Source organism: Drosophila erecta, unplaced genomic scaffold (genome assembly GCF_003286155.1).
Source record: "Drosophila erecta strain 14021-0224.00,06,07 unplaced genomic scaffold, DereRS2 tig00000021-arrow-pilon, whole genome shotgun sequence".
Lineage (NCBI taxonomy): Eukaryota > Metazoa > Arthropoda > Insecta > Diptera > Drosophilidae > Drosophila > Drosophila erecta.
Genome location: NW_020825198.1, coordinates 1,499,220 through 1,526,433, shown reverse-complemented (window position 1 = coordinate 1,526,433; position 27,214 = coordinate 1,499,220). Strand labels below are relative to the sequence as shown.

Sequence of the window (27,214 nt, the reverse complement as noted above, 5' to 3'; positions counted from 1 at the left end):
CGGTCAAACGAGTTTACATTTTAAAAATGTCGATTTCACCACAGTTAAAGCCTATCGACTATCAGAGCTGCCAGATGACACCACTTTACTATCGAGTAATCGAACAGTGCAGGCATCGACCCGAAGTGCCATCACCATTCCGTATCCATCTTGACAAAAATTTTTGCAAGCGCATAAAATTAAACAAACCACAGCGTTGCGGACAACAAATCGCCACTAGAACATCCGAAAAACAGCGAGCATGGTTAGTACTAGACAAACGCGACGCACCTGCTCCGCAGCAGAGCGTTTTCAAACCGTTTCCACGACATCGCGTGTTTCGCTGGCCAGTGAAATTTGCGCATTTTTTTCGGTACTTTCCAAGTGGCGTTGCAGCGAGCACTTTGCGGCGCCATAAGGGTTAAGGGGCGTGTGGGTGGCGGCGGGTGGCAGCCGCGGAGCACCCCGTCGTGACCTTGCCTCCATTTGGGACCACGACGTCACAGTCGCCAGCCCCGCCGGGTAGATACACATCCGAATTAACACCACGCGCTCCCGCGCCTCCGACTCCCTCTCCATGACAGTGGAAGTACAGCCCTTTGGTCCCACACGCGGATTCTACCTGTGGGTGGAAAGGGAAACGGAAAGAGAAAGGGCCTGTCTAGAACATATGGTCGGTCGTTCGGTAGATACAGATTTGCCATCTGTATTCATTGCATTATCATGCATTAAAGCTATCGCTGGTTATCTTTTGCTGCAAATACACTTAACTGCTTCCTCGGCAAGGGTGTCATCATCTGATAGTATAACCCTATTTGAAGCCCCTATTAACCGGCCTCTTCTCTTGCAGGGAAGCAACGACAGAGCATCGAGATCGCCGCGTTCGGATGATCAGCGCGAGATCAGCGATATGCCGGCCACAAAAAGATCGCGCTCCGACTCGGGTGAGTTTCCCAGCTGTCCGTCTATAAATAACTATGTATGATGGAATGATATTGCCGTGGCGATCAGCACATCGCCCCCAAAAAAAAAAAAAAAAAAAAAAAAAAACAATGTTGTGTAGGTCTGAAAATGAGCTTGGCACGTAGGTTTCAATCGACAGTGCAACCAATCCACGATACGGAATCCACGAGGAGCCGGCCTTCCAAATCGTATTGTATTTTTTGGTTGTCCAAGCATAAAACATAAGCACATCTTATATTTTCTCTCCTACTTGTACTTGTACTCTACTCTACTCTACTCCGTTGCATCCAAGGGCAGCACTGACGCCACTAAATAATCGGTTTTTCTTTTTGTTCTGCTTAAGTAATTGCAGACTTCATAAACGCACGATGAACTCTAACTCAGACTGTGAGGTGTGAGGTGAGGTGAGAGTCAAACAAATCGATTTGAGAGTCAGTCTATCGCCAAAAGTCGAAAAGGGCGCGATCCCCAGTCGATAGAGCAAAATCAGGCATATGTACATATACATATCTGCTAAATAACGAAAGCGAAAGCGAAAAGCGCAATGAAATGCGTGTTGTTCATTAATCTAGGGCATCAGTGAGTCCAAGTCCCGGTCCCGAAAACGAACCGATACGATACGAGTCGACGGATCGCCAGAACTAATCCAAAATGCATATATGTATAACTATTATCTCTCTCTTTCTCTTTCTTCTATATTTCTCTTTTTTAGTTCTCGTAAGCGTTTTTCTCCTTTTAAGTTTGTTCCGCCTAAGACTAAGTTTTATCGAGATCGAAATCGAGGTTCGGGTATTCGAGATCGAGAGAGAGATGACCAATTAGATAACTCTACTACTACTACTACTCCACTACCAATCTACTACTTCTACTACCAATCAGCCACAAAACAGCCACAGCCCAACCAGAACATCGACATTAATCCGCTTCTAACCACCTCGCCACCACGTCGTCGTGTGCCGCCAGCCGGGGACCGATCCCAGGATCCGATCCCGATCCTGATCCTGATCCTGTTTGAGATTCTGAGTCTGGCTCCGGTCCTGTCCTGGTTGCATTTACATTAAGTACCAATGAATTTGTGTTTTGTCTTAGCTAGTTCTGATCAAATCAGATCAAATCAAATCAAACAACGTCCGTCCAGTCATGAGTCCGTGTCCTTCAGCAGCAAATGGGGTACTAAACACTCGCTCAATCCGTTGCCAAACGCCCGATCTGCCCGATCAGCCCGATCACCATCCGCATCTAGCAATCATTCACTCACGACCTACGGGTCGGGCTCTCCACGAGCTTTGTTTTCATAAGCGAAACATTAACCGAGGGTAGAGGACAGCTTTATGTAGGTAGGGCGGTGGAGAAGCTAACCAACTTAAACATATTGTTGCTCTTATTATCGTTTCAGCGTCTTGTTTTCTTTTTTTTATTTTTCTCTTTTTATCACTGAGCAATGTAAAATGTGTGTGACCCTTCTTCAAGTCAGTTACCGCGCCCCAACTCATGGAAATCGATTACGAATACGAATACGAAACCGCACCTAAGGTTGCTTATAATTTCTAATTTTTATAAACTACTCGCCAGCACTGAGCTGGGCACACGCGAGATCGGGAGATCGACCAACTCGCGCGCTTCTTTCTGGAGGGGATTACCCGGACATCCCGCCGTGTGCCCAGTTCGGTTTGCCGCCCACAAATCGGGTGTGTGTCGGCTGATGAATTTTGATTTGATACGCATTACACATTACACATTACTCGACACATTAACTCCTATTTATGTATATTTAATATCCACACTTGCATCACATCACATACACTACGTATCTCAATCAATTGCCTACCGATAAGCGAATATGTTTTATTTGACGGGAGCTCACTCCTTTTATTCTTGCATTTTCCAGCCTTGACAAATAAATGACAAAAACTCAAGCCCCTCTGCATAAACGATAGACTCATAGACTCTCATCCAACGCAAATCAAACAAGAAACCGAAAGCATTAACCTTAAGTATCCAATATTGAAAAGATCGTGTCAATAATAGCGACTGCCCATCGATAGATACGTGCTCCAAAACCCAAATGATCCGCTCGTGGAGCCACCACTATATGATTAACAATTTGTTTTCTTATTTTTTCTTTTTTGTCTTCATCTTTCTTGCAGGCAGCAGTTTTTGTCTTTATTTAAGCGGTTTCAAACGCAATCTCTTGACCAAATTGTCTGACCCACTTTTGCCTTTGGAAAAGACAAACAAAAACGAAAGAATATCAATCGAACAAGTCAAATCGAATCGAATCCCAAACAAATTGCATAGCTGATGATCAACTGAACCGAAACCCCTCCCAGTATAAGATGCACTAATCCCTCTTCCCAATTCTAGGCAAGTCCACGGATTCGAAAATTCCCTACCTTTCGCAGCCCCTGTACGACCTCAAGCAGACGGGCGATGTCAAGTTCGGTCCGGGCACCCGATCGGCGCTCCTCGGCCTCCTGGGCGGCGCCCTGCCCAAGCTCTCCTCGGAGCAGCACGACCTGGTCAGCAAGGCCAAGAAGTACGCCATGGAGCAGAGCATCAAGATGGTGCTCATGAAGCAGACGCTGGCCCACCAGCAGCAGCAATTGGCCACTCAGCGCACGCAGGTTCAGCGACAACAGGCACTGGCCCTCATGTGCAGGTGAGTTGGGTAGAATCCGGAATCAAACATAGTCGTAGTAGTGCTGAGTGCCATGATGTAAACTCTGTAAATGTCTGGCGAAGATTGGGTCCCACTGCTGCAGCTCCGCGTTACTGGAGGCAGTCGCTGGTGGTCCACTCACTGTGCGCTCTTAGCTGATAAGATCTGACCACTCAAACTCCTTTCAGTTTGTCCTCTCCTAAAAGTCGAGTACTACTAACTAATCACCTTTCCTTTGCAGAGTCTACGTGGGCAGCATTTCGTTTGAGCTCAAAGAGGACACAATTCGCGTGGCCTTCACGCCCTTTGGTCCCATCAAATCAATCAACATGTCCTGGGATCCCATCACGCAAAAGCACAAGGGCTTCGCATTTGTGGAGTACGAGATACCCGAGGGCGCTCAGCTGGCGTTGGAACAGATGAACGGAGCCCTGATGGGCGGCAGGAACATCAAGGTAGGCCGACCCAGTAACATGCCACAGGCCCAGCAGGTGATCGACGAAGTGCAGGAGGAGGCCAAGAGCTTCAACCGCATCTACGTGGCCTCCATCCACCCCGATCTATCCGAGGAGGACATCAAGAGCGTCTTCGAGGCCTTCGGTCCGATCCTCTACTGCAAGCTGGCTCAGGGCACCTCACTGCACACGCACAAGGGCTACGGCTTCATCGAGTACGCTAACAAACAGGCAATGGACGAGGCAATCGCCAGCATGAATCTCTTTGATTTGGGAGGACAGCTTCTCAGGTGAGTGTGTTGTGTTTGAAAACGTAGACGCGGGATATCTAATGCATATACTTTTAACAGAGTGGGTCGATCTATAACGCCGCCGAATGCCCTGGCCTGTCCCACAACAAACTCCACGATGCCCACGGCTGCGGCAGTGGCTGCAGCGGCAGCAACGGCAAAGATCCAGGCTCTGGATGCGGTGGCCAGCAATGCGGTTCTCGGTTTGTCGCAAAACACACCGGTTATGGCAGCTGGAGCCGTGGTCACCAAGGTGGGGGCAATGCCAGTGGTTTCGGCAGCGACGTCGGCGGCTGCACTGCATCCGGCTTTGGCCCAAGCCGCTCCTGCTCTTCTTCCGCCCGGAATATTCCAGGCACCAACTCCGGTGGCTCCCAGTCTGCTTGGAGTTCCTGCTGGCCTGCAACCTCTACAGGCGGTGGTGCCCACTCTTCCGCCGCCCGCCCTTCTGGCCACACCCACCCTGCCCATGACCGTCGGCGGTGTTGGTGTGGGCATAGTGCCCGCTGTCGCCACTCTGACGGGAGCGGAGGCCAGCAATGGAGCAGCAGCTGCTGCCGCACTCTCTGCCGCTGCGAATAATGCCGCTGTCACGGCAGCAAACCTCTCGGAGAACATCAAGAAGGCGCACGAGAAGCAGCAGGAGGAGCTGCAGAAGAAACTGATGGATGAGGGCGACGTGCAGACGCTGCAGCAGCAGGAGAACATGTCCATCAAGGGCCAGAGCGCACGGCAGTTGGTGATGCAGCGACTAATGCGGCCGGTGGACTCACGTGTTATCATCCTGCGAAATATGGTTGGTCCCGAGGATGTGGACGAGACCCTGCAGGAGGAGATCCAGGAGGAGTGCAGTAAATTCGGCACCGTCAGCCGTGTCATCATCTTCAACGAGAAGCAGACGGAGAACGAGGACGACGACGAGGCGGAGATCATTGTGAAGATATTTGTGGAGTTCTCAGCAGGAGCGGAGGCCGTGCGAGGCAAGGAGGCACTCGACGGCAGGTTCTTCGGCGGCCGGAGAGTGGTGGCCGAGCTTTACGACCAGGGCATCTTCGATCAGGGAGATCTGTCCGGTTAGAAGGGAGCTGTGGATGTGGATTCGTGGCTCCCCCGACATTTGTTCTGTCATTTTTTACGTAGCACCTAAAACGCAAACGATGCAAGTTTATTATTTATTACGCCAGTCCGAAAACAATCCACCATTGTTATGCGGCACGGCAGCCAGTTTATACAATACGATTATGATGATTCTGCAACGCAGTGATTTAGTCTTAAAGAAAAGAAGTATCCCCGTAGCGCTGCCGCTCGGAACAAGAGAACCACAATTTAGATCCCAACCAAGCACACCGCGGACGACTAATAACGTGTACATTTACATTTGATTAATTTCAGCGCTTAACTTACGAAATAAACTATAGTTTCCCATTCAAGTGGCGTATTTTCCTACTAGCTCTCACATTAAATAGTGGCGAATTTTAACTGGGATCGTTATATCCGCCACATAATTATTTATTTTAACTATAGTTTCAAAAAATCAGGTTTTTCTAATCTGGAATTAAAAATTCCAGAATTTTGGGATTTGCTTTCAAATTTGGAAGGATACTTTCGGTATTTTTTAGTGCCAAGTCGTGCTGGGTCGAGAGCATTTGGTTTCGGAACGTATTTAACATCTGGTCACACTAGCGAGAAGAAAGAAAATAGAAATCAAAATAATGAAGTGATTTCCATACGCAAATCGAGAAATTGGGGAACAACATTTACAAATTGCTGGCGCTCGAGTGCCGCGTGTAACGGTAAAACGCTGCGCAATCGTGGAAAAATCGCTTGCAGCTCGAAAAATTCGCTGACAAACGCAAGCAAAGACAGAGCAGCAGTGGCACAGCAAACGCAAAACCAAAAGCAAAAACAGCAAAACGCAAAGCCAGAAGCAAAAGCAGCGAGGGATTTTGGAGGCTGCTTTTTCGGGGCGACACTAAAGAAAAATAAAAGGTACAGAAAGCGTGGGGCTCCACGGCCAGTCGGACTGCAAGGGACTCCGAGTAAAAATATCCGGACAGCTGACTGACTCGCTGCTTGGAGTTCCGTGTTATTTTGGTCACTCCGAATAGGTTTGTTGGACGGACAGATAAGCCAGCCAGACAGACCGACGCTGTTATTGTGTTTTTGTGCTTTTTTTCAATAACTACGCACCCACACACACACACACACACACACATACACGCAGGCAAACCATTTGTTTGTTGGCATTCGTTATGTACATACATGTGTATATATCTCGATAGCTGATACATGATATATGTGTGTACCTCTGAGATCCGCGGAACTTGAGTGAGTTGCCTCTTGTGCATATACACACACGCTGTGACATGGATTTACCCTCTGCCTGGATGCACACGGGATCCTAATCTCCGTATTCCATCCGTATGCTTCCCATCTCACCTGGCCAATTGGTTATGTAACAATAAGGGTACATAAGTAGCTATCGGAAGCCAAGAACCGAAAACAGATTAAAGCAATGGCACGTGTCTGCGTCGAAAAGCCTGGGCAAGATTGGCCAGTGCTTCATGGCAACTCGAGTTTCAAAAGTTCCGAGCTGATTCGCCTTTAAGGTCGAGCCACTTCCTATGCCCAAATAATGATTAGTGAGAAATGTGCAACATGTAAACCGAACTAAACTGTTTAATTGAACAACCACTTGGAGCTGCAATTCCTGCTTATCAAACAAAAGAACCTAGCAAATCGTTCTAAAACCAAATACAAAAAGTATATAATCGCTAATGTCGAGTCATTTCCTAAGGGTTTTCCCCATTATTATTAGTAATATACAAATTTTTAAGCGTTAATAGTAAGGGCTTATTGGAAAATGACAAAATATTGAATTTCCTCAGTGGAAAACCATTTAATTTAAATCCAAGTCCTGTAATCTTGAAAAGAAAAGGGCGCTTTCATTCATTCATTGATGTGATTCAAAGGTTGATTCACTCATCCGTTCCATCATGGCTTGTAATCTCAATGAGGGGCTGTAAAATCATGTTTATTCAACAATGTATTGAGTTTGAGCACCTGGATCCATTTGGTACATTTAAATACATTTAAATTGTTACAAAAATCGAACGCATTACATGTGCATATCTCGCGAATAAAAGTAAAAGCTGGTCTGCGTTAGTTTTGTATTGATAGATTTTTTGATAGAAAACCTGTTTTCAATTAAATTTTATTATCAGCAATATAAGATCATTTCTATAATAATCGTAACATGAGGTCGTTACGTCAGGATTTGAAATAAATTGTCAATTACATTCTCCTATAACGTTTCTAAATTCCGTTTTATCACTTTTGTACTTCAAAGTATTAGGAGTTGGCAATTTTATTATTTCACACGATGATGAAAGGTATAGCGTAGACCAAAACTACCCAAAAACAACTCTAAGACTAAAAGTAATTCTGATGAGTCACGCCTCGTTTCGTTTCAGAAAACAGAGTCACTATTGAGGCCTCACTGGCGGAGCACAGGAACTGCGGCCCCAAGATGAGCTGCAAGGTGCGGCTGATGGAGGACGGCTCGCTGGACGAGGAGCCGCTGACCCTCAAGGAGATCGCCTACCAGAAGCTGTGCAACAACCTGGACATCATCAGCAGCCACCGCCCAGATGGCCAGCGCGTCCTCAATCCGTGCATCGTTCTGCCCAACGAGATCTGCGACGGCTTCCTGGAGAACTACCAACGATTCAATCGCCCGCTGGACGACAGCGTCATCCGCCTCTTCGAGGACACACAGCGCACTTCGCTCAAGATCGTCAATCTTCGCAACAGTACCCTGAGCAGTATAGGTGAGCTCTGCCCGCCATCCGTGGTGTTCTGTGGATCCGGTGTTATTGAATAGTAATTGAACGGAATTTATACTAACTGCCAGACTTTCAAGACTACGCCAACAGTCCAACTTACATTTAAATATTTGCAACCACACCTCAAAAAGTTAAATCAAAATCAGATGCAAGTTCACTTAAACTTGGAAGTGGGTTGTACATATAATGCTACCTTCAAATTGATAGATAACATATCTACATATCTATCTGCATCTTTATTGCTGAACAGCATTGACGTGATTTGTTACAATTGCAGGCTTGGAGACTCTGATGCGCCACAAACTGTTCGCCTTATCCATGTGGTACTGTGACATGATAACCGTGGGTTCTCACCACCTTCTGGCCCACTACGGCGACAGTCTGCGATCCCTGGAGCTGGGAATCAGTTCCCATCTGCTGCAGTACGGGGAGCCCAACGAGAAGGAGCCAGTGGACTTCCAGCTAACCTGTCCCCATCTGCGGCGGCTGGTGCTCAATGGTGTGGTGATGCACCACCGGCTGCAGTTCGCCCACCTCCACGATCTGGGCCACCTGGACCTGACCTCCTGTGTGCTGGCCAACTTCAGCCTGGAGGCATTGGGATCTCTGCCCAATCTGCACACACTCATCCTGTTCAATGTGTGGCCCATCGCCAACCAGCTGCATGCAATCTGCTGCTTGAGGCGTCTGTGCACACTGGACATATCCATCTCCAGTTCCGGAAATGGCCACGGCACCTACGATCTGCCTGATCAGACGCTGGAGATGCTGATGGACAACCTGCGGCATCTCACACATTTGGATATCTCGGGCACGAATTTGGCCGGCAACGGTGTGGCCACCAAGGAGTCGACGAGTACCAGTGGCTCGCAGCCGAGCACCAAAATGGAGCAGCACTTCGCCCTAACAGACATACCGGGGCTAGCGTCACGCACCCAGCGACCGCTGCAGTTCCTTGGCCTCTATCACACGGCCCACTGGGCATGCAAAAGACACGATATTCCAGCTTTGGAGGTGGCTGGCGATGCCAACGAGCAGCAAATCCTTACTGCAGCCCGCTACTATCACGACAGACCAGTGCTTCTGACAAGAGTTCTCAACGACTTGTACCACCTTTTCCGCTTCGAGAACTGCAAGGACATACACACAGCACTGGATGTTGTGCTCTCCGCCATGGATCGGCATCTCAAGTTCAAGCACATGCAAATCTCCGGCAGGTGGGCTTATATTTTGAAGCTTAGTAAAGCCAGTATTTAATCCGAATTTGCTCTCTATTAGTGCCACGCTTTTCTACATTGTCAAGGGCAGGGATCGATCCAAGTTTGGAGCACTACTGCGCAATCACATCATTCGTACGCTGCTTAATGGCATGGAGATGCACATCACCGACGACACCATGCTGCGGAATGGTTACCTCACTCTCACCCAGTTTCACATGCCAGTCGATGTGGTAAGCCTCGCCTAATCTAATATATAATATTAGATCCAGCTAAATTTCTGGTTCTCAGCTCTTCGAGTACGAGCGTCTTATCAAGATCTTGCTGCACGGCGTGTCCAAGACGGAACAAGAGGGATTCGTTCAGCGCATAGCCATCTACCTGCTGAACACACTCGCTTGCCAGGTGGATGGGCGACAAAAGCTCTTCCTGGGCGAGTTGGGCGTAGTTAGTGTACGTCTTGATTGTCAACTGCTAGCTGGAATTTGTACTTTATGATGATATTCTTCACTTCAGACCATGTTCACGTTGATAAAGGATCGCCTGACCCGCTCCGTCTTCGACGATGTGATGGAGGTGGCTTGGTCCACCATGTGGAACGTAACCGATGAGACTGCTATTAATTGTAAGAGATTCCTCGATGGACGTGGCATGGAGTATTTCCTTAAGTGTTTACATGTAAGTTTTAAGAGACATGCTCCACATCGCCACAAACTGAATGAAATCAGATTGAGAACTATAATATTTACTGTCGTACTAGAGGATCTTCAAGACCTGCATTGAGAAAGCGAGCAAATGTAAACTCCTTGGTTTCATGAAGAAATTGTTTAACTTCCTGTGTACATACTGTTTAAGCTGAACTGATCTGTCCTTTTCTGTAACAGACCTTCCCGGATCGTGACGAGCTGTTGCGCAATATGATGGGCCTGCTGGGCAACGTGGCCGAGGTGAAGTGGCTGCGGCCCAAGCTGATGACCCAGGAGTTCATTGAGGTGTTTGCCCGCCTGCTGGACTCCCTGAGTGATGGCATCGAGGTGGGTGGTGCTAGTGCGAGTGTGGTGGCGAGAGTGCGGGAGAGAGAGATGGCCAGTGCTAACCATGCCTACCTGCGCTTCCAGGTCAGCTACAATGCGGCTGGAGTGCTGGCGCACATTGCCTCGGACGGAGCGGATGCCTGGACGATCAAGACGCCCAGCCGGGAGCACGTGCTGGAGCGCATGGTGGCCGCCATACAGCGGTGGAACATCAAGAGCGAGCGGAACATCAACTACCGCAGCTTTGAGCCGATCCTCAGCCTGGTGCGCTGCTACGAGACGCCCCAGTGCCAACATTGGGCGGTTTGGGCCCTGGCCAATCTGACGCAGGTTGGTGTATAGTCCATTTCGTTTGCTTACCAATGTGTACTAGTTCATTTCCCATCCCGCCACAGGTTTATCCCGAGAAATATTGCAAGCTGGTAGAGCAGGAGAACGGCATCCAGATCCTCAACGAGCTGATCGAGCACGAGAGTCCCTACTGCGAGATCAAGCGCATCGCCCGCCTTGTCATAGAGCAGTGCGACTCCGGATCGGATCGTATGGTCGAGGGCTAAGCGGATATTTAGGATAACACGTAGCTTTAGGATTCGAGTTTGTTGTAATGTTTTTTTTCTGCTTCCTCTGTTTCCCGTTTTAAGGCAAGTGCAAGTGTTATATGGTTCAACAGATTCTTCCTTGACTTTTATGTTTACAGCGAGAGCAGCAGATAGATGCAAGTTTAAGCTATGCGAGAGTTAAGCAACTAAATCTAATGATGAAGCGTGCAGAAATATTCGATAATTACATAATTTCTAGGTTATATATGTATATGATGTATCACATGTTGTAAGCCAGCGATCTATTTAGGCCGTCAGAAGTGTAAATATTGTTAAAACCGGAAAGAGGAAGACATTGAGTAGCAAGCAAGACAGCTGGAGATTAAATAAATCCTTAAGAATTGAATTCCCTGGATCGATAGTTCTTTCTCTAGCCACCTAGATCAATGTATCTGTTCATCTGTTCACCTGTTCCTTGATTTGTGTTCATCATTCGATGCCCGCTCCCCCCATCTACTATGATTTCGCATCACGAACCCTAGTAGCTCCAAGTTCGGGAGGATCGTTCTACATAATCTAGCTATATAATGTAGACCCCTAGGCTAGGCTTAAGCGACTGTAAATATTGCAAGTAACAGTTTTAAAGTTCTGCGCTTGGCATTAAAATTGATAGCAGTGTACGTTACCAATAGTTATCTTATATTACGTATGTATAATTTGATTCGTAAGCGTCATCACGTCTGTGTCTTACACTTTCCTTACCATCCAAAATCACACGAGAGCCCTTTGTGAATTGCTTGTCCCATATTCATACAGTGGAACTTTTCTTAAGTTTATAATTTCTGATATTTGATCGATTAAAGTAATTTTTAAAAATATTTTGGTACAGCTCTTACTCAAATAAAGCTCAGGAACTTCCATATAACTTATCTGTTTTAAGACATTATTTTTTTGAACATCTCTAAAGAATGGATACATCTTACATTTTAGAAAACTGTTTTAATAATATTTCATAACATCTTCTAAAAACAGAATTCAAAATGTTAAGTTAGCTCTGCATCAAAACATTATTATTGGAAAGTTCGACTGTATTTATTAAAGCATCACCTTACAATCACAACTTCGTAGCAGAGTGTGGAGTGTTGCAGGGATAGCTTCCTCTTCTTCATATGTATGTATGTGATATGTGTAAGTTTCAATAAAGCTGCATCTACGCTGCAGTCCCATTCATCAAACATTTCATCAAAGAATCACCAACTAGTAATCATCTCGAGCGCATAATCACCGCTCAGTTTGTATGAAAACTAGCGATGAACCTAAGATTGGCATTCCTTGGTGCATGCTGCATGGTCCGAGGGGCGGGGTGCGTAGCCGATGTTATTGCGGAACTGCAGGGTATGTAAACGTACGGGGGTGTGAGAGCCGAGCTCTGGAATTGCGTCATGCGCTTCCTCGCAGAGCGGGTGGGTGGGCGCAGGGGAGGAAGGAAATGCCAACGGGTTGGAAATGCTTTCCAACCGGAGCGCATGTGCCGTGGAAATCCTGCATCCCCAGAGAGACAAGACTTGGCAACCCCACTCACTCTCTCTCTCTCTCGTCTCCATCTTGGCAGCTCTCCTTTGTCAGTTGTCATTTTGCCGGTGGAAAGTTAGCGTGTTTGTTGTGCCTGGATGTAAATGTGCAATATTTTAGCGTTCGCGGGTGCTAGCAAAACGGTAAATGAAAGTGAAACAGAAAACAGAGAGGAGTAATGCCAAAAGCCAAGCAGAGAAGTGCAAGCAAAGAAGTGCTTTGAACAATAGAGAAAGAAAAAAACGCAGAGGGTAGCAATAAAGCCATCAAAAGTAATTATTTTCGCTGGAAAGAGAAGCCGAATTTCATTCATGCGCCAACAAAACCATTCAATCAATGCCAATTGCCTAGTTTAATTCAACAAAACCAAAACAAAATAGTTCCGGCAATTGACGAGGCGTAAACAAAATGCAAAACAATTGTTTGCCAGCCGGATTCTGCGCAGTGTGCCTTCGATTTCCAGCAGGATCAATAACCTCCTTATCAGCGGAAAATAGGGGAAAACGACAACAAACCGTTGCCTTGGCAATCAAAACAAAGGGTGAAATAAGCGAGAATGCAAAAAAAAAGGGTATATGTCTGCCGGCCATGAAATAAGCTATGGTATTGATGACCAGCTATAGCCTATGATTAATCCGGAAGTATCTCTCTGGGCCCGCAAATAGTGCAACAATTCCAGTCACGTCAAATTGCAACAAACTGATTTCACAGGCCCCCCCAGGCAAGGAATATTATTATTAAGAAAAATCACTTTCATTCCGACCTCGGCGGCACTCGAACCGCCACTCGAAAATCATGAGCGCGCGAGAATCAACATCTCAGCGCACTCGACCAAATCGGTGGTGGAATTTACGTCGTCCGATTCGAACTGGTATCAAAAGAGCTTTTGGGGAAAGGAGCTTGAAAAGCTCTGCACAGTGGCTCCAGTTGGGGAATATGGAAAGACAATAATTTTCAAATTACTAAAGACATTCATTTTATGTTTAATTTTAAGGGCTGTTAAGGAAGTCTTAATAATACTTTCACCTAATAATTACTTTTCCGCAGCTGAACTCTAACCTCTACAACCACTGCCAGTCCACAATATAACGATCCACCCTGATCCCAAGACCAAACCTGGATAGCCAGGAACAGCAGGATGTGGCCCGGCTCCGAGCGAGGAAGCTCGCGGGCCCTGGAAATCCCAACCAGCCAGCAAAATGCCGGCGGTAGTAGTCAACAGGAGACTCTGGCCGACATCGAACACATATCCACCATCGCCGGCTCCTTGGCCTCCATTGGATCCCTCTCGCACACCCAAATGCGCTATGTAAGGTGCTGGAGTTGCTTATAAGATCGAACCTCTAACCTTGATTACTCCTAGCAATGCACCAATGATGCCGGCTACGACACGGAACACACGTCCCTGAACTCGGACTTTGATGAAGCTGAGCTGCGTCGGGAGCTACTAAGAGATGTGAGTTCCTGAACCTACAAGCCTATTCTATAATGTTATAGAGAAAATCCATAAAATTAAATACACAAGCTATTAACTATAATTCCTTATTTCCTTACTTCATTTATAGAAATGGAAACTTCTGTTTGATATGGTGAGTAAGCCAATCCCAAAGGAATACTTATAAATATACTTACATACAATTACCTTTCCCACTTTTAAGTTCGATCCCGAGGGTTTTGGCGAAATATCCGTCGAGGAATTCCTGGTGGCCCTCAAGTCGCCGGAGTTCCTGTCCCAAGTGCCTATGAACAAGAGGGAGCTGCTTTTGGAGCGGGCCAAGAAGGCGAAGCTGCCCACAGGACCCGGCTACGTGACGTTCCAGGACTTTGTGAATGTGGTGAGTGAGCCGCAATTACAATCGCCGGTGGTCACTGGCCAAGTAACCGGAGTACCCAAAGCACCCATGCCGTGCGTCTGTTTGTCCCGGGCTGCTCATCAACGGCAAACTGGATTTAAGTGCAAACACAGGTGCAAAGTACTCGGCCAGGACGAGGACCAAAGTGTAGGCTCGTGTTCAAACAGATGGAGGACAAGGCTTCGTCCTGGCAGGAGCCGCACTCTTGTTTGGCAAATGCAAAAAGTGCGCTTGGCAAATAAATGCGCCGCTTACGGTTACACAGCGAACAAAAGGGGGTTACTTACAAATCTGACATTTGTAAACCAGTTTTCCTAACTGTTGCTGCGAAGTATATCATTTGAGAAAAATACTTTGCGAATTAGGTTATTTTGGGGATATTGAGAACTATGGATATCGGAATGTAGACCAAGTTCAGTCACAATTTTTCTGTATGTAAGCCTGCCTCTCGTTTGCTACCTTCGCCACGCTTCGCCAGGCATTTGAGTGTTTGTCCTGGTTACCTGGCCGCTGGCTATTTGTCCTGATGTGGTCCGAAAATACTGGCCCGGCTCTGACTGCCTTGGACTTAAGCTGTGCAACTGGGGGCAGAGGTGACTTCTGCGAGCGAGGGAAGCTCCTTTCTCGGCTTTGCCTTTGATTGGCAGCGCAATCCTATTGCATTTTGATTGATTCTACCCAGTTGATTGGCACGCACACAAACCGCACACGACAAAACACTCATGCATAATCAATTGCACAGTGAATATTCCTTCGCCTTGGCCGTTCGATTGTTTGCCAAAGTGTCCTTAAAGTCATGAATTAGCCAGGCCAACGTGTCCTCATTTGTCTGTGTGAGTGTGTTGCGCCTTGTTTGTGTGTGTGTGTGCCTAACGGTAATTGCGGATGAGACCCGGCCCATTCTTTGCACAATGGATTTCCATTCACATTCCCCCGGCGAGGACATTATTAGGTCCTTGTTTGGCCTGCTAATGCATTTGTTATTCCAATTGAGGGCTCCGTTTCCCGCTCTTCCCCTCTTTGCGAGAGGCATTCATATCTGCGCCAGCAATCTGAGATCCTTGTTGCCATCGTAGACAACATATTTCCACTTAATTATAAATTGCAATGATCTGCTGGTCGGAGGGCCAATAAGCCAGGACCAGGTCCTGGCGGAGGGAGGACCTGGCCAGGAATGCCGCGATGCGATGTCCAACCTGGCAATGCGCCATGCATAATGCAGGCTGATGATTGTTGCATTTGCAACAAAGCTCGCACGTGACAAATCCTTTTATGGCAGCGCACAGAAGTCGGGCATGTGGATGCGGCGAAGACGCAAGACGCCACCGAGGGGCGCGATGTGTTGAACGTTATGACAACTGGAGGCACGAGGCGCGCTGGCGACTGTCGTTTGTCTTCCTCGGCTCGGTCTGCATCTGGCCGCCACTTGGGTTCCCATTCCTCCTGGTTCTCTCGACCAGCCATCGGACATGGGACATCAGGCACAGCAGGCGACGGCAGCCGGTCAGGAATCAAATCAATCTGTGACTCCACGTACGAAGACGAACTGGAAATGCTCTTATCTGCGCTTAACTTGGTTGGGTCTAACTGAAAATACATACCGGTTAGTTGGACAAATCTTGGGGGTATTCAATCGAAGAGTTGTTTACATAGAGTAGATATATGTAATATATTTTCCATGTGGATTGGGGACATCTATGTTCTTGCCTTTCGGAATTCAACGCCCTGACCTTGTCTTTGGCGTTGATGTGCAGTCCTGCCCTCCGCCAATTTTTAGCGAGGGGTATCCACTTTTAATTGCAGTCAGTGGTGGTGGGATCGGGCAAAAAGCAGGAACGCCGCCAAGGAGCATTCTTGCATTAATCAGAAAGTCAACGGAGCTGCCAGGCATTCGATCATTCGATCATAAACGAAAGCAATTGCGCACAACTGGCCAGTGGGATGAGCTGAGCGGTATGTCGTGGCCCAGCCTGGTGGTGCGATGTGCTCCCTGTCCCGGTCCAGCCCGATCCGGTCCAACTGCCATTATCATAATCAGGAGACGCAGCTGGCAGACGCTGGACCAGCTGAATCCGATTCCGAGCCCCAACCTGTGACTGTGACTGTGCCTGTGCCGAGCACGCACCAAGAAATTCCAGCGGCTTGTCTTGAATGGGCCAACTGCAGAACTGCTCAACGGTTGCTTCTCGCAGGAATGCCAGCCAGTCAGCCAACCAGCCAGCCAGCTGCTGTTCTGCCGCTTCTCCTCCTGGTGCTGCATCTCAGATCGGGTTTATTGAATAAACATTGGAGCAGTGCATTCAGAAAAAATCCTTTCAGTCGTGGTGGCTGAACAAGAAGTAGTTGCATTTGTGGGCACAAAAAGCTGTATGAAACTGAGCTTGCCAAATAATTTCCATTATGGCTCCAGAATCAGAATTCATTACAGAGGTCACTAGTATTTAAAGAAAACATGTATACAATTATACAACAATATATTTGAATGAGTACTTTCCTTGCATCATTTCGAATTGTCATTCTTGCGAAGAAGCCTTTCTGAGGTGTATTTTCCCTGAGTGCTGCGATGCCCGCCTGCCCGCTGGTCCAGCCTCCGCCAAGGTGGCGTCTGCGCCGCTGATCTCGGGGAGCGATAGGCGGCGGAATCAGATCAGATGCGGACTTTGGAGCCGCGAGCGCGAGTTGGACGTCTTGGGCCTGAAGTAGGTGCAAAATGCCTTGCGCCTCGGACTCGGGGGAACCGAACCTGGAGGCGATCTCTCGCGACGCGGTATTAAATCAATGCCAATCCATAAATGGCCTACGCGGCGCGTAGATTGAATTGGAATCTCTTGGCGATTTCATTATTCTGCAATAATATCGTAAATCGAGTGGGGACGCGGGATGAGCGAACATTTCTGGTTAATTATGTAGCGGCAGCTACTAACTCCGGTCGGCATCTGGCTTATAGGGTATCAATTATGGCCCATTACACATATTTCCGGCCTAAACGATATCAATATAGTATTACGATTGCTTCAGTTTTCATTTCACAGTTTGATTTCACATCTGAATTGATTTCTGTCCTTACTTTGATTGCATTCTGAAGAAGGGCTTGACCTGTGGGCTAGTTAAGTGCTTTACTTCTAGTTTTCATGTCCCTGGTTTAACAGCCTGCAATGGAACACCTTGAATTCGTTTCCCAATCGAAGTGTGCTAGAAGTTTTCCCCACTTTTACCTTTAATCGCTTTTTCCTGCTGCACAAAAACAAGTGCATTTCATGTTTATTTCGAGTTGGCTGCTTGGCTCCTGAATGGAGCAGAAAGTGCACGTGACGGGGCCAAGATGATGTCGCTATCCAGTGCCTTTGCCTCACTTCAGGTCCTTTGCTGCCCCCACATCCTGCTGCAGTGGTCGCTGGCACCGCCTCGCCGTTCCCCGCTGACGATGTTTGGTCAATGGTCAATTTGGCAGCCGTTTATTTTGATTGTTGTGCATCCGGGGCAAGGATAACGACCTGCACACGAAATGGACCAGGACCCAGACCCCCTTTTACCCTGGCCATCCCTTTGCTGCCCCTTTTGGCTGCGTTGCAATATTTTTGCCATCGTCACGGAATTCACCGATAACCGAAGCGAGGCGAGAACTGGAGTGGTGGCCCAAGCGGACTGGAGCAGCCCGTTTGGCATCCTGCGGCGTCATGTCCCGTTCGCATATCTCGCAATGATCATTTTTGCATGTTTTTCCACCTGCAGGTGTGTTGCGTCCCATTTATATGTTTTATGTGTCGTTCAATCCGCGCCACAAAAATGCATCTTCAAACGGGTGAAATCGAATTTTTCGGACCAGAGCGGAAGCACTGCACCGTAATCCCCTAACACTTGTAGTTTTCAGTTGGCAATGAAATTAGATTCGTGCACTGGCACTCTGTACATCGCAATGCACACACTACAGACTCACAGGCACTTTATAGGGAGACAACTAATTACGTTGAATAAATTTAAATGGGGTGCGCACCTGACATTTACGACGACACCATAAAACCCGAGCTACTACACAGACGGGGTCAACGAATGGCCACTGCATTCCTCCTACGCGTACACTCAAAAAAGTGCTTGGCCATTGCAGTGGTGGCTCTGAAATGACTCAGTGGTTATCACAAATGGTTTACTACCTATTCCTGCGCAAGCAATGCGCTATAACTCTTACTTAAGTATTTTAAGAATTTCCAAGTCATATGCTTTACGATTAGGAGTTATCATTCACCTATGAATCCTAGTGCTATACTAGTTTTGGTTCGATTTATTCAAGTGTACTCCTCACCTTCGGGCCCTTCAAGCTCAAGTGCGTCGCATAATTGCCTGGAGGCGTTGGAGTGGGGGACGGAAGCCCAAGCACGGGGTGCGCATCATTAACCCTCCAACCTTTGGTGCGCTAATGAGACGGCCAGTGTCCAATTTTGGCCATTGACCATTGGCCATAGGACACGGGACACGGGACACGCGTGGCTCCGGTTGGCACCTCATCGCCATAGAGTCTTCTTCAAGGTTATAGGCAGCTGATTCGCCGCCGATTGCGGCTGCTCAGTGGGTTGGAAAACTCCGCTGCGCTATTTGATTGTCCCGAACGAGCGATCCTATATCCGATTTCCAGCACGCCCCTTCGCTTCGCAGGGCAAACAATGCGTGCGGCTCAAGTGGAAGTCTCTTACGGCTGGCGGGTCCTTGGTCCTTCTGTTCCGTTCCGTTCTGTTTTTTGTCGGGCATGGAGGCAGCATTTTTGCCAATCGTCAAACAAAGTAAGAGTGCCTCGCGTGTCATTCCATTTCCGCCTGCCTCGAATCGCAAATCAAATATAGCGTTCTGAAGGAGCAGCTGCCGGGGATCCTTGGTCCTTGCCTTTGCATACATGGAGAAAATAATGGAGATTTTAAATATAAATATATTGGATGCATAGCTCATTGGATCGTATACATACAGTTTGACTAGATCTTTAGTGTTTCCTGGTTTTGGGTATAATATTAATTCAACAAGTCTGATGTCTAACAAGTAGGATATTATCGAAACTGAGACACTCGTCCAAAGTTTCTCCGCGTGCACACGCATATCCTTAATCGGCACTCTGTGTGAAATAGCGTATAGCTTTTGATTTGCAGCTCATTCAAAAGCCAACGGGCGGTGACTTCACCTCCATTCCATCTGAACTCAACTCTCTTAGTACAAAAGACGGCGTCAAAGGCCAAGACAAGTCATGGCACTTTATATAGAACACTCGGCGATTCTGATTGCGATTGCGGGCATGGAATGGAAGTGGCTGTAGCTGCGGATTGTGGATGTTTATTGTTCTGGTGGCGGCGGCGGTGGCGGCGGCGGCGGCAAATACAGGAAACTGCAGAAAGGTGCAAACGAACTTCCGCTCCAAATCAGTTTTCGATTTGCTTTTTCCATATCCATTTCAGCTGCTGTTTGCACTTTCCTCGCAGCACTTCTAGCATGGCACGCGTTTGGGCAGATGTCACCTGGAATGAAAATGAGTTAAGCAGGCAACGATTGTGGTATGATTTTAGGATACCGCTGCTCCCTCAATCAATCATCATTCAGTAGCCAGGGCGGCTGAAAGCCTGATTACCCTGTAATTAGACAGCAGGATCCACGCAGGACCTGCCAAAAAAAAAAAGGGGAAAAGCAACGAAAAAACGGGCAAATGTGAATTTAATGAGTAAAAATGTGATAATTAGGCGGACCCCCGAGGAGGCCGACAAAGGGCCAACCGAAAAACGAGACCCATCCCGCATCCTTTCAACCCCGGGCTAATTACAGGACCAAGTCATTTGGCCAGACAAGTGCATCCGTCGGCAGTAATTGCCGTGTTTGTTTAAGATTCAGCCCATGTCCCAGCTCTAGCTCCAGCTCCTCCACCTGCATCTCTTCCCAAGGAAGGCAAATTGAATTAGGCCTTGGCATAATATTGTCATTCAATTAGATCATCATCTGGTCGGGCTCGTGCGGTTTCCCCAGGACGCCAAGGTGTTTCGCCCGTGCAAACATCAACAAATGCACAGTCCTTGCTCCTGGGCATGCAAAATGTGGCATTTAATAAGCTGCCAAAGAAAAACAAAGTAATTGAGTGGCAGAGTAAATTGTACAATTTCGATTAATGTGGAAATACGTGTATTTGTATTGCCTGATGTTCATGCACATTGTTATTTGTTGAAAGTTAATTGCATATTGCCAAAGGCGAGGTCATGTTTAAGCCAATGGTGAGGATAAGATAATTCTTAAAAGATGATATAAGTTGAGTAATCTGTTGAATTCCTTTAGAATAACTTTAACAATACGTATTTAAAATATAAATTCATGGCTTCCTTACATGCATGGCATATAAAACATGCACTGAATTATAAATGTTCTAATGAATTGTCCTGTAAAATGGCTTCTGGCCAGTGTCCTTTGAGCCTTGTAGTCCAAATATTCGCTTTTGTCCTTTCATTAGCGTAACAACGAGCCCCGAACAATGTTAATCAAATAGCTCATTTAATAAGCTGCAAACCACGAGCACGTTTTACACGGTCACCCGGAAATAAAGCCATTGGGCATGCATCATGCACCATGACCCCCGCCGCATCATCCGCCCCCTGCCCCTCCTCCGCTCCTTTTTTCCTGCCAGTTTATAAATATTGCTCAACTGTTTGGAATAAAAATGTCAACACGCCGGACGAGGCCGTACGCAATGCATAATAGAGGGCACACAATACCTCCGAACCAGCGAGCCACCGATCCTGTGGACCACCGTCATCCTGCCACCGTAGCCACCGCCGGCGGAGATGTCCTTTTTTGCGCATAGCCACAGGCAGAAGGCAACAAAAAATGCGGAAAATACATGTCGCCGTGTTTGTGTGTTCCTGCTGCAACGGACGAAATTCAAAGGAATTTTTTGTGGCTCGCAGAGCGAGTGAGAGAGCCGACCACGTCGTCCTGTGGTCCTTCGCCTGTCCCTACCCCTCACTCCTCGCTCCCGTCTGCCGCTTGACCATGTCCGCCGACCCGATTCCAATTCCCAGCGTTAAATGTTTTGCGTCAATTTGTCGGCTTGTCCTGCAAAAGGTGAATGAAAAGCGAGGCTACAGCAGAGGCCAGGATAATAGTAGTAGATATAAATACCCTTATACAAGTTTTATAAGTGAAATATCAAAATTACACACTTTCCATTTCTCGCTCTTTAATGTAATAAGTAGATTACCTGCAACTGTAATTTTAAGATTAATAACTGCCACTCCTATTATTTCGCGCGCGACTGTGCGTCTGCTTTTAGCACCGTTAAATGGCGGTGGAGTCGCCTACCTGGTGACGTCATGCGGCGAGCAGGACTCGGACTCCTTGTGCTTCTCTGCGCCCAGGATAATGACATTATCAGCCGCAGCAGCCTGCGTCCGCCAAACAAACGATAAGCAATTATTTGTTGGGAATACAATTTGGCCCTATTGGCCCTGTTGGCACTTTGTTGTGATCGCTTGATCTTGCCGAAAATGCGACTTGTCACATGGCCACAATGCGTGTGGGTGTTCCCATTGTTGACAACACAGATTCTCTGCGCCCTTTGTCTGCGAATCGTAACAATTTAATACCCAGAAATTGGCCCAAATCGGAAATTCGGAAGTAAAATATTATTTCTGTTGATTTTTGATCTTAGCGGTCTAGATCCGATGGTCAACTGGCGTTGTGCAACACTGCACAGTTGCACACTGAGCGGAATAAATGGAAATAGAACTAGAATGAGAGGAAAGCGCAGAGCGCGAAAAGAAACTTACGCACGCTGTCGGGAAAGTTGTAAAATCGGTCGTTTTCTTAATGTTAAGTGTTCATTGTGTTTAAACTATAATCGTAATGGCAAATTTTTAAGGAAGTCAAAAAAATAAAGCACGACAGCTGCGATTTCATCGCGTAAGTGAAATGCTAAATAAGTTTACAGTTATATGTACATATAATGATATGCAAGAAATGAGACTTTCGCTGGAAGGAATTACCTGGAATTTGCTTAACTATGTTTACTCAACATAATTCACACCCGCGCAAGAACAGAGTTGCCACCTATGAATGTAAATGATATTCCAGTGCCACAGCTTCCAGTCGGCCAGAGGAAACTTATCAATTAAACAAAATTTGATAATTACTGCCATTAAAAGAGCCCGTCTAGCGCTGATTAACTAGAAGATACATAAATTACCCCTCCCAGACTGGCGGAAGTAACTATTTTGTGCCCTGGAGCCATGGCTAGCTTAATTTGTGGCCTTTTTCTTTTTCGCAATCGTCGTAGTCGAGCATTTTAATTGCGTGTAGGCTTCACTTTTAATTAAACACAATGCTTATTTTCCGCTTTTTGCGGATTTTTGCCCGCTTTGCGTTTGTTTTAATGGTTGACATCGGCATCTGTGCCAACATCTTAATTACATAATAAACATAATTTAGTTTGGCCGGTCACACGCATAAATGTTCGGCTCATAATTTTATGGCTCGTTTAGTTTATTTTAGTTCAGAGGGTTAAACATGTACGGCGATCTGCAACAAAAACATCAATGAGCGAGTGAGACAGCAGTAGCGAGAGTGGGTGTGCGAGTGTATCTATCCCTTTTCCTCCAGCAAGCAACAATGTCCACCCTGAGTTAACCCTTCGCTGGGCTGGGTGTGGGGGGTTACAATACCACGGTCACGGTGAATACATCCTCCGGACTAACCAGGAATTCGTGCTTGCGGGTTTTCACGCGCAGGAAGCACAGCTTATCTTCGGTGTCCAGATCACGGACACAGCTCTGGGCCAATTTCAGGAAACTGGCGTGCAGGTGCTTCACAATCGACTGGGCCGTGGTCAAATCGAAGGACGTGTGCAGCAGACTGTCCGTGGCATTCTCCGACACCACGAATCCCTGCGCTTGCTCCGTTATCCGGTTCGTGTTGTCCGTGTTCCGCTGCACCACATCCTCCATGGCCTTTAGATATAATTTCGACATTTTGAATAGAGTTGTAAAATTGAAAATTAGAAATAGTCTAAAAAATGTAGTCTCTAGTTATGATCTGATCCGTATTCGAGTAATGTTGCCGAGGGACTGAAGTTCCCTAGAGTCTCCACTGATATATTGATGAAATTATGGCACAAGTCTACTGAGATTACAGGGTTTTTGTAAGGGGAAATAGTAAAATCCCTGTTACTATTGAAATTCTTTCTAATCACTTTCTTGTTAGTGAGGGTATAGTAAAATACTTATACTTACATGGTATCATTGTATTTGGATAACCATCTTAGGGAATATATACTCTGAAACCATTATCATCGGAAAATGTATCGCAATACCCTAGCTGGAAATGTAATTACAGGTTATCTTCACATTTAAATATGTACAAGTTGATTACTGATTAACCCTCCATACCAACTTTCAGATGAGCGGTAAGCGGACACGTAGCTTTAAGTGCGCCGTACACCATCGAGATCGTGAAGTCTGCTCCGAAAACGATTTCCAGCTGGTGCTGAACGAACCGCCACTCTTTCGAAAAATGGTGCACGCCGTGGCCATGGAGATCCTGCCCGAGGAGCGGGATCGCAAGTACTACGCCGATCGCTACACCTGCTGTCCGCCGCCCTTTTTCATCATTCTGGTTACTCTGGTGGAGGTGCGTTAAGCTCTCCTTCAACGAATTCTTGATTTTAACTATTTTTCTCCCAGCTGGGTTTCTTTGTTTACCATTCAGTTGTCACCGGCGAGGCGGCACCAAGGGGACCCATACCCTCGGACTCCATGTTCATCTACCGTCCGGATAAGCGGCACGAGATCTGGCGCTTCCTTTTCTACATGGTGCTCCATGCCGGGTGGCTCCATCTGGGCTTTAACGTGGCAGTGCAGCTGGTTTTTGGTCTGCCACTGGAGATGGTTCATGGTTCGACAAGGATAGCCTGCATCTACTTTTCCGGTGTTTTGGCTGGAAGCCTGGGCACTAGTATCTTTGACCCGGAGGTGTTCCTTGTGGGCGCCAGTGGAGGAGTCTACGCTCTGCTGGCCGCCCACCTGGCTAATGTGCTGCTCAACTATCACCAGATGCGTTATGGAGTCATCAAGTTGCTTCACATTCTGGTATTCGGTGAGTGCTTACCCTACCTTACCTTAGTGTTGTTAAGACAGGACATAATGGATACCAACTCCTTTTTCTAGTTTCCTTTGACTTCGGCTTTGCCATCTATGCGCGCTATGCTGGCGACGAACTACAGCTGGGATCCTCGAGTGAACTCCTGGCCATAGATCAGACGGAAATGGTGGGCGCTGTTTCGTATGTAGCCCATTTGGCGGGAGCCATTGCTGGGTTAACTATCGGCCTGCTGGTGCTCAAGAGCTTTGAGCAGAAGCTCCACGAGCAGCTGCTCTGGTGGATCGCCTTGGGAACCTACTCGGCGCTGGTGGTCTTTGCCATCGCCTTCAACATCATGAATGGATTTGCGATGTTCAACATTCGCGTGGAGAAGATCCGTGTCACGGAAACCATTTTCAATGATTTCCAGGTGTGAAATCCCAGGAGGATAAGCGACAGGATGACCAGAATTCAATCCTTGTTTCGTATTTGATTGATATTTTGCTTAGATTTTGTTCATTGCGTTCCATTGAAGTTTTTATTGTTTTTGGACGTCGATTAAGTTTCGCGTTTAATGTTTTGTTAGCCCTATATCTGTGAATCAGATATAAATATCTCATTGTATGCTTACGTGTCATGCGACGTAAATTATTTTGTTTTGTTTGCTAGTTAAGTACAAACATATTGTAAGAATGGTAAGAGAATATTTACAACAAATCGAACTGATTAGGTGTAACATGATGCTCAAGGAATTCCACATTTTCTACATAGAATTAAGATTAACTGCAGACCCAGAAGACTTTATATAGGAGCTAATAATGAATAAAACTCCACAGCTGTAAAATAGAAATACAAATATATATGCGTATGCTTTGAGGACTATATGGAAACCGATATTGGCAATGCAAGCGATTTATTCTAAATTTTACAGGCCTTATAGCAATTGAGATTACTACCTCAACCACTGATAAATAATATTAAATATAATCCAAAAAGTTGAAGTAAATCGGTTTCAATTTGATATGGCCCGTCGTAACTGAGCACTGCCAGCTTTAAGAAATCATTTAAGACCAAGCACCAACAGAGTAAAGCATAAATTTACATATTTTCTATTTACACATTTTGTTTGACTTGTAAATAAAAATACATTTAAAAATAGTAACATTTGTTTTAAGCTTAGCGGTTAAAGTAAGGGTTAAGCGGGTGTGGACACCTACAAAGTTGAGATGAAGTTCAAGGGTTAAAGTTTTCCAGTTCCAGTGGCAATGTTGCCATATGTACGTTTTTTCTGCTGATCGCAGTTCGGACTTGCTCGCGTCAAATGAACGCGTCGTTTCGTTGCCTTTCCGCGAAATTCCCTGAAATTGGCTTAAAAAGTGAAGTGGAGTGAGTTTAAGCCGATTCGCGTGCTGGGTGATAAGGATTGGCCATCCATCCTTATCATTTCCTTGAGTTATGACACAATCCGCGCGCGAAAAAACTACAATTCGCTTGACGCAGCACGCGCACCTGGCAATCCTTCGTTTCGTGTGTTAACTTTGGCTTTTTCCGGCGTTTCGCGTTGCGTGTTTTTGGCCAGAACATCGGGAAAAACTCGGGACAGCCACTCGGAGGAGCAGTCAACAAATCCCAATCCCGGCGGACACGGAATTTATGTTTGTTTGAGCACATTTCGCCGTCAAGTCATTCGTCAGGGTTGTCTCATATTTTGCGGGGCGGGGGTGGCGCCGGGAAGAAGCAGAGAATGATGGAAAAATGCGGCAAAGCAAATGCAAAGCAAAAGCAAAATGTGACAGCAACGCAACTGAGTCCATTTAGCGATCCTTTTGGACAGAAGCTGCTCCCATTGACGCTGATTAATGCGGCATTACTGTTACTTCGCGGCGGTTTGTGTAAAATACAAACCTGCATAAATACATACATACATGTGTACATACGTGTCCTGTTGCTTTCGCAAGTTTGGAAAGAGGAAGAAAAACCGGAAAAAACTGGTAAGGAACTCAATGTTGCACGTCTTTCAAGAGTGTAGCATTACACAAACATAAACAATTAAATTAGTTTTAGTGCATTCCGATTCGTAAACATCATTGTTTATAGGATTCAAACATTCAAACAATTATATCATTGAGCCCAGTAATGTTTTAATTGACTCTGCACTACGCCTGATTAAAAACCAGAAATTAATTTGTAGCCAGCTTCTAATGCGAATGCTCCGCTAAGAGACTTTGAAATCAGGTTTAATGCCTTGCCACAGCCAATAGACTAACTTGCGGCACTGCACTTAACTTATTCCGTAGGAATGAAGCCAGTCTGGAGTAGTCTTTAGTGTATAAATCATATCAATCGAAGTCTTCCTCCGCTCGGAATTCGACATGACCAGGCCGGCAATCCGCAGTTTGTGGTGCGCAAACATGTTTATAAAAAGTACAAGTTAATATTTATGTAATTCCACAGATACGAACGGGGCGCAGAATAAGCTGCAGACGGCGGAGATCATTACATTGACATATTCATGCGGAATCGGAGTCGGAATCGGGGAATTCCAGGGAATGCACAAACAATGGAGCACGCGACCATGTGGAGCGGAGCCATGAGGAGCGCGTCCCACGCGACTGCCGGGAATCAACCTGCAACCTGCAACCTGCAACCGGCAACTTGCAACTGGCAAGTTGCGATATGCCTTTCGTCTTGCGAAGAAACCTCACACATCTCGCATCGC

The 27,214-nt window shown here is 46.6% G+C and overlaps 4 protein-coding genes and 1 long non-coding RNA gene across 13 annotated transcripts; 3 read left to right on the top strand and 2 right to left on the bottom strand.

Annotated features, from left to right (window-relative positions):
- The first annotated feature begins 81 nt into the window (after positions 1-81).
- On the top strand, positions 82-5,776 carry LOC6545667 (poly(U)-binding-splicing factor half pint). Of its 7 annotated transcripts, none has more exons than XM_015158068.2 (6): positions 82-244; positions 830-923; positions 1,295-1,341; positions 3,307-3,601; positions 3,843-4,346; positions 4,407-5,776. In XM_015158068.2, the coding sequence occupies exons 4-6, from the start codon at positions 3,486-3,488 to the stop codon at positions 5,422-5,424; spliced, it is 1,638 nt and encodes a 545-aa protein (XP_015013554.1). In that variant the 5' UTR covers positions 82-244; positions 830-923; positions 1,295-1,341; positions 3,307-3,485; the 3' UTR covers positions 5,425-5,776. The 7 variants fall into 7 exon arrangements, 4 of the variants coding, with proteins under 4 accessions (XP_015013554.1, XP_015013555.1, XP_015013557.1 ...); XM_015158069.2 differs by having other exon boundaries at positions 1,295-1,346; XM_015158071.2 differs by having other exon boundaries at positions 1,286-1,346.
- A 193-nt stretch (positions 5,777-5,969) lies between these two features.
- LOC6545666 (protein zer-1 homolog) lies at positions 5,970-12,228 on the top strand. 2 transcript variants are annotated; one of them, XM_015158072.2, is made up of 9 exons: positions 5,970-6,335; positions 7,820-8,176; positions 8,469-9,408; positions 9,470-9,641; positions 9,700-9,861; positions 9,925-10,086; positions 10,293-10,442; positions 10,527-10,772; positions 10,838-12,228. In XM_015158072.2, exons 2-9 carry the CDS (start codon positions 7,876-7,878, stop codon positions 10,997-10,999), a joined length of 2,295 nt encoding a protein of 764 aa, XP_015013558.1. In that variant the 5' UTR covers positions 5,970-6,335; positions 7,820-7,875; the 3' UTR covers positions 11,000-12,228. The 2 variants fall into 2 exon arrangements, with proteins under 2 accessions (XP_015013558.1, XP_001971141.1); XM_001971105.3 differs by having other exon boundaries at positions 10,293-10,772.
- Positions 12,229-12,580: 352 nt separating this feature from the next.
- LOC6545915 (protein rhomboid) lies at positions 12,581-25,649 on the top strand. 2 transcript variants are annotated; one of them, XM_001971103.3, is made up of 8 exons: positions 12,581-12,696; positions 13,601-13,862; positions 13,917-14,009; positions 14,119-14,142; positions 14,212-14,388; positions 23,815-24,045; positions 24,099-24,510; positions 24,582-25,649. In XM_001971103.3, exons 2-8 carry the CDS (start codon positions 13,692-13,694, stop codon positions 24,929-24,931), a joined length of 1,458 nt encoding a protein of 485 aa, XP_001971139.1. In that variant the 5' UTR covers positions 12,581-12,696; positions 13,601-13,691; the 3' UTR covers positions 24,932-25,649. The 2 variants fall into 2 exon arrangements, with proteins under 2 accessions (XP_001971139.1, XP_015013559.1); XM_015158073.2 differs by lacking the exons at positions 12,581-12,696; positions 13,601-13,862; positions 13,917-14,009; positions 14,119-14,142; positions 14,212-14,388 and adding an exon at positions 22,098-22,323.
- On the bottom strand, positions 21,465-22,120 carry LOC113563877. The gene is made up of 3 exons (XR_003407649.1): positions 21,724-22,120; positions 21,544-21,628; positions 21,465-21,477 (listed from the first exon to the last, which is right to left on the bottom strand). It is a non-coding gene; the product is annotated as an uncharacterized LOC113563877 (long non-coding RNA).
- LOC6545664 (dynein light chain roadblock-type 2) lies at positions 22,844-23,505 on the bottom strand. The gene has a single exon (XM_001971104.3). The coding sequence runs from the start codon at positions 23,385-23,387 to the stop codon at positions 23,073-23,075; it is 315 nt and encodes a 104-aa protein (XP_001971140.1). The 5' UTR covers positions 23,388-23,505; the 3' UTR covers positions 22,844-23,072.
- Positions 25,650-27,214: the final 1,565 nt, after the last annotated feature.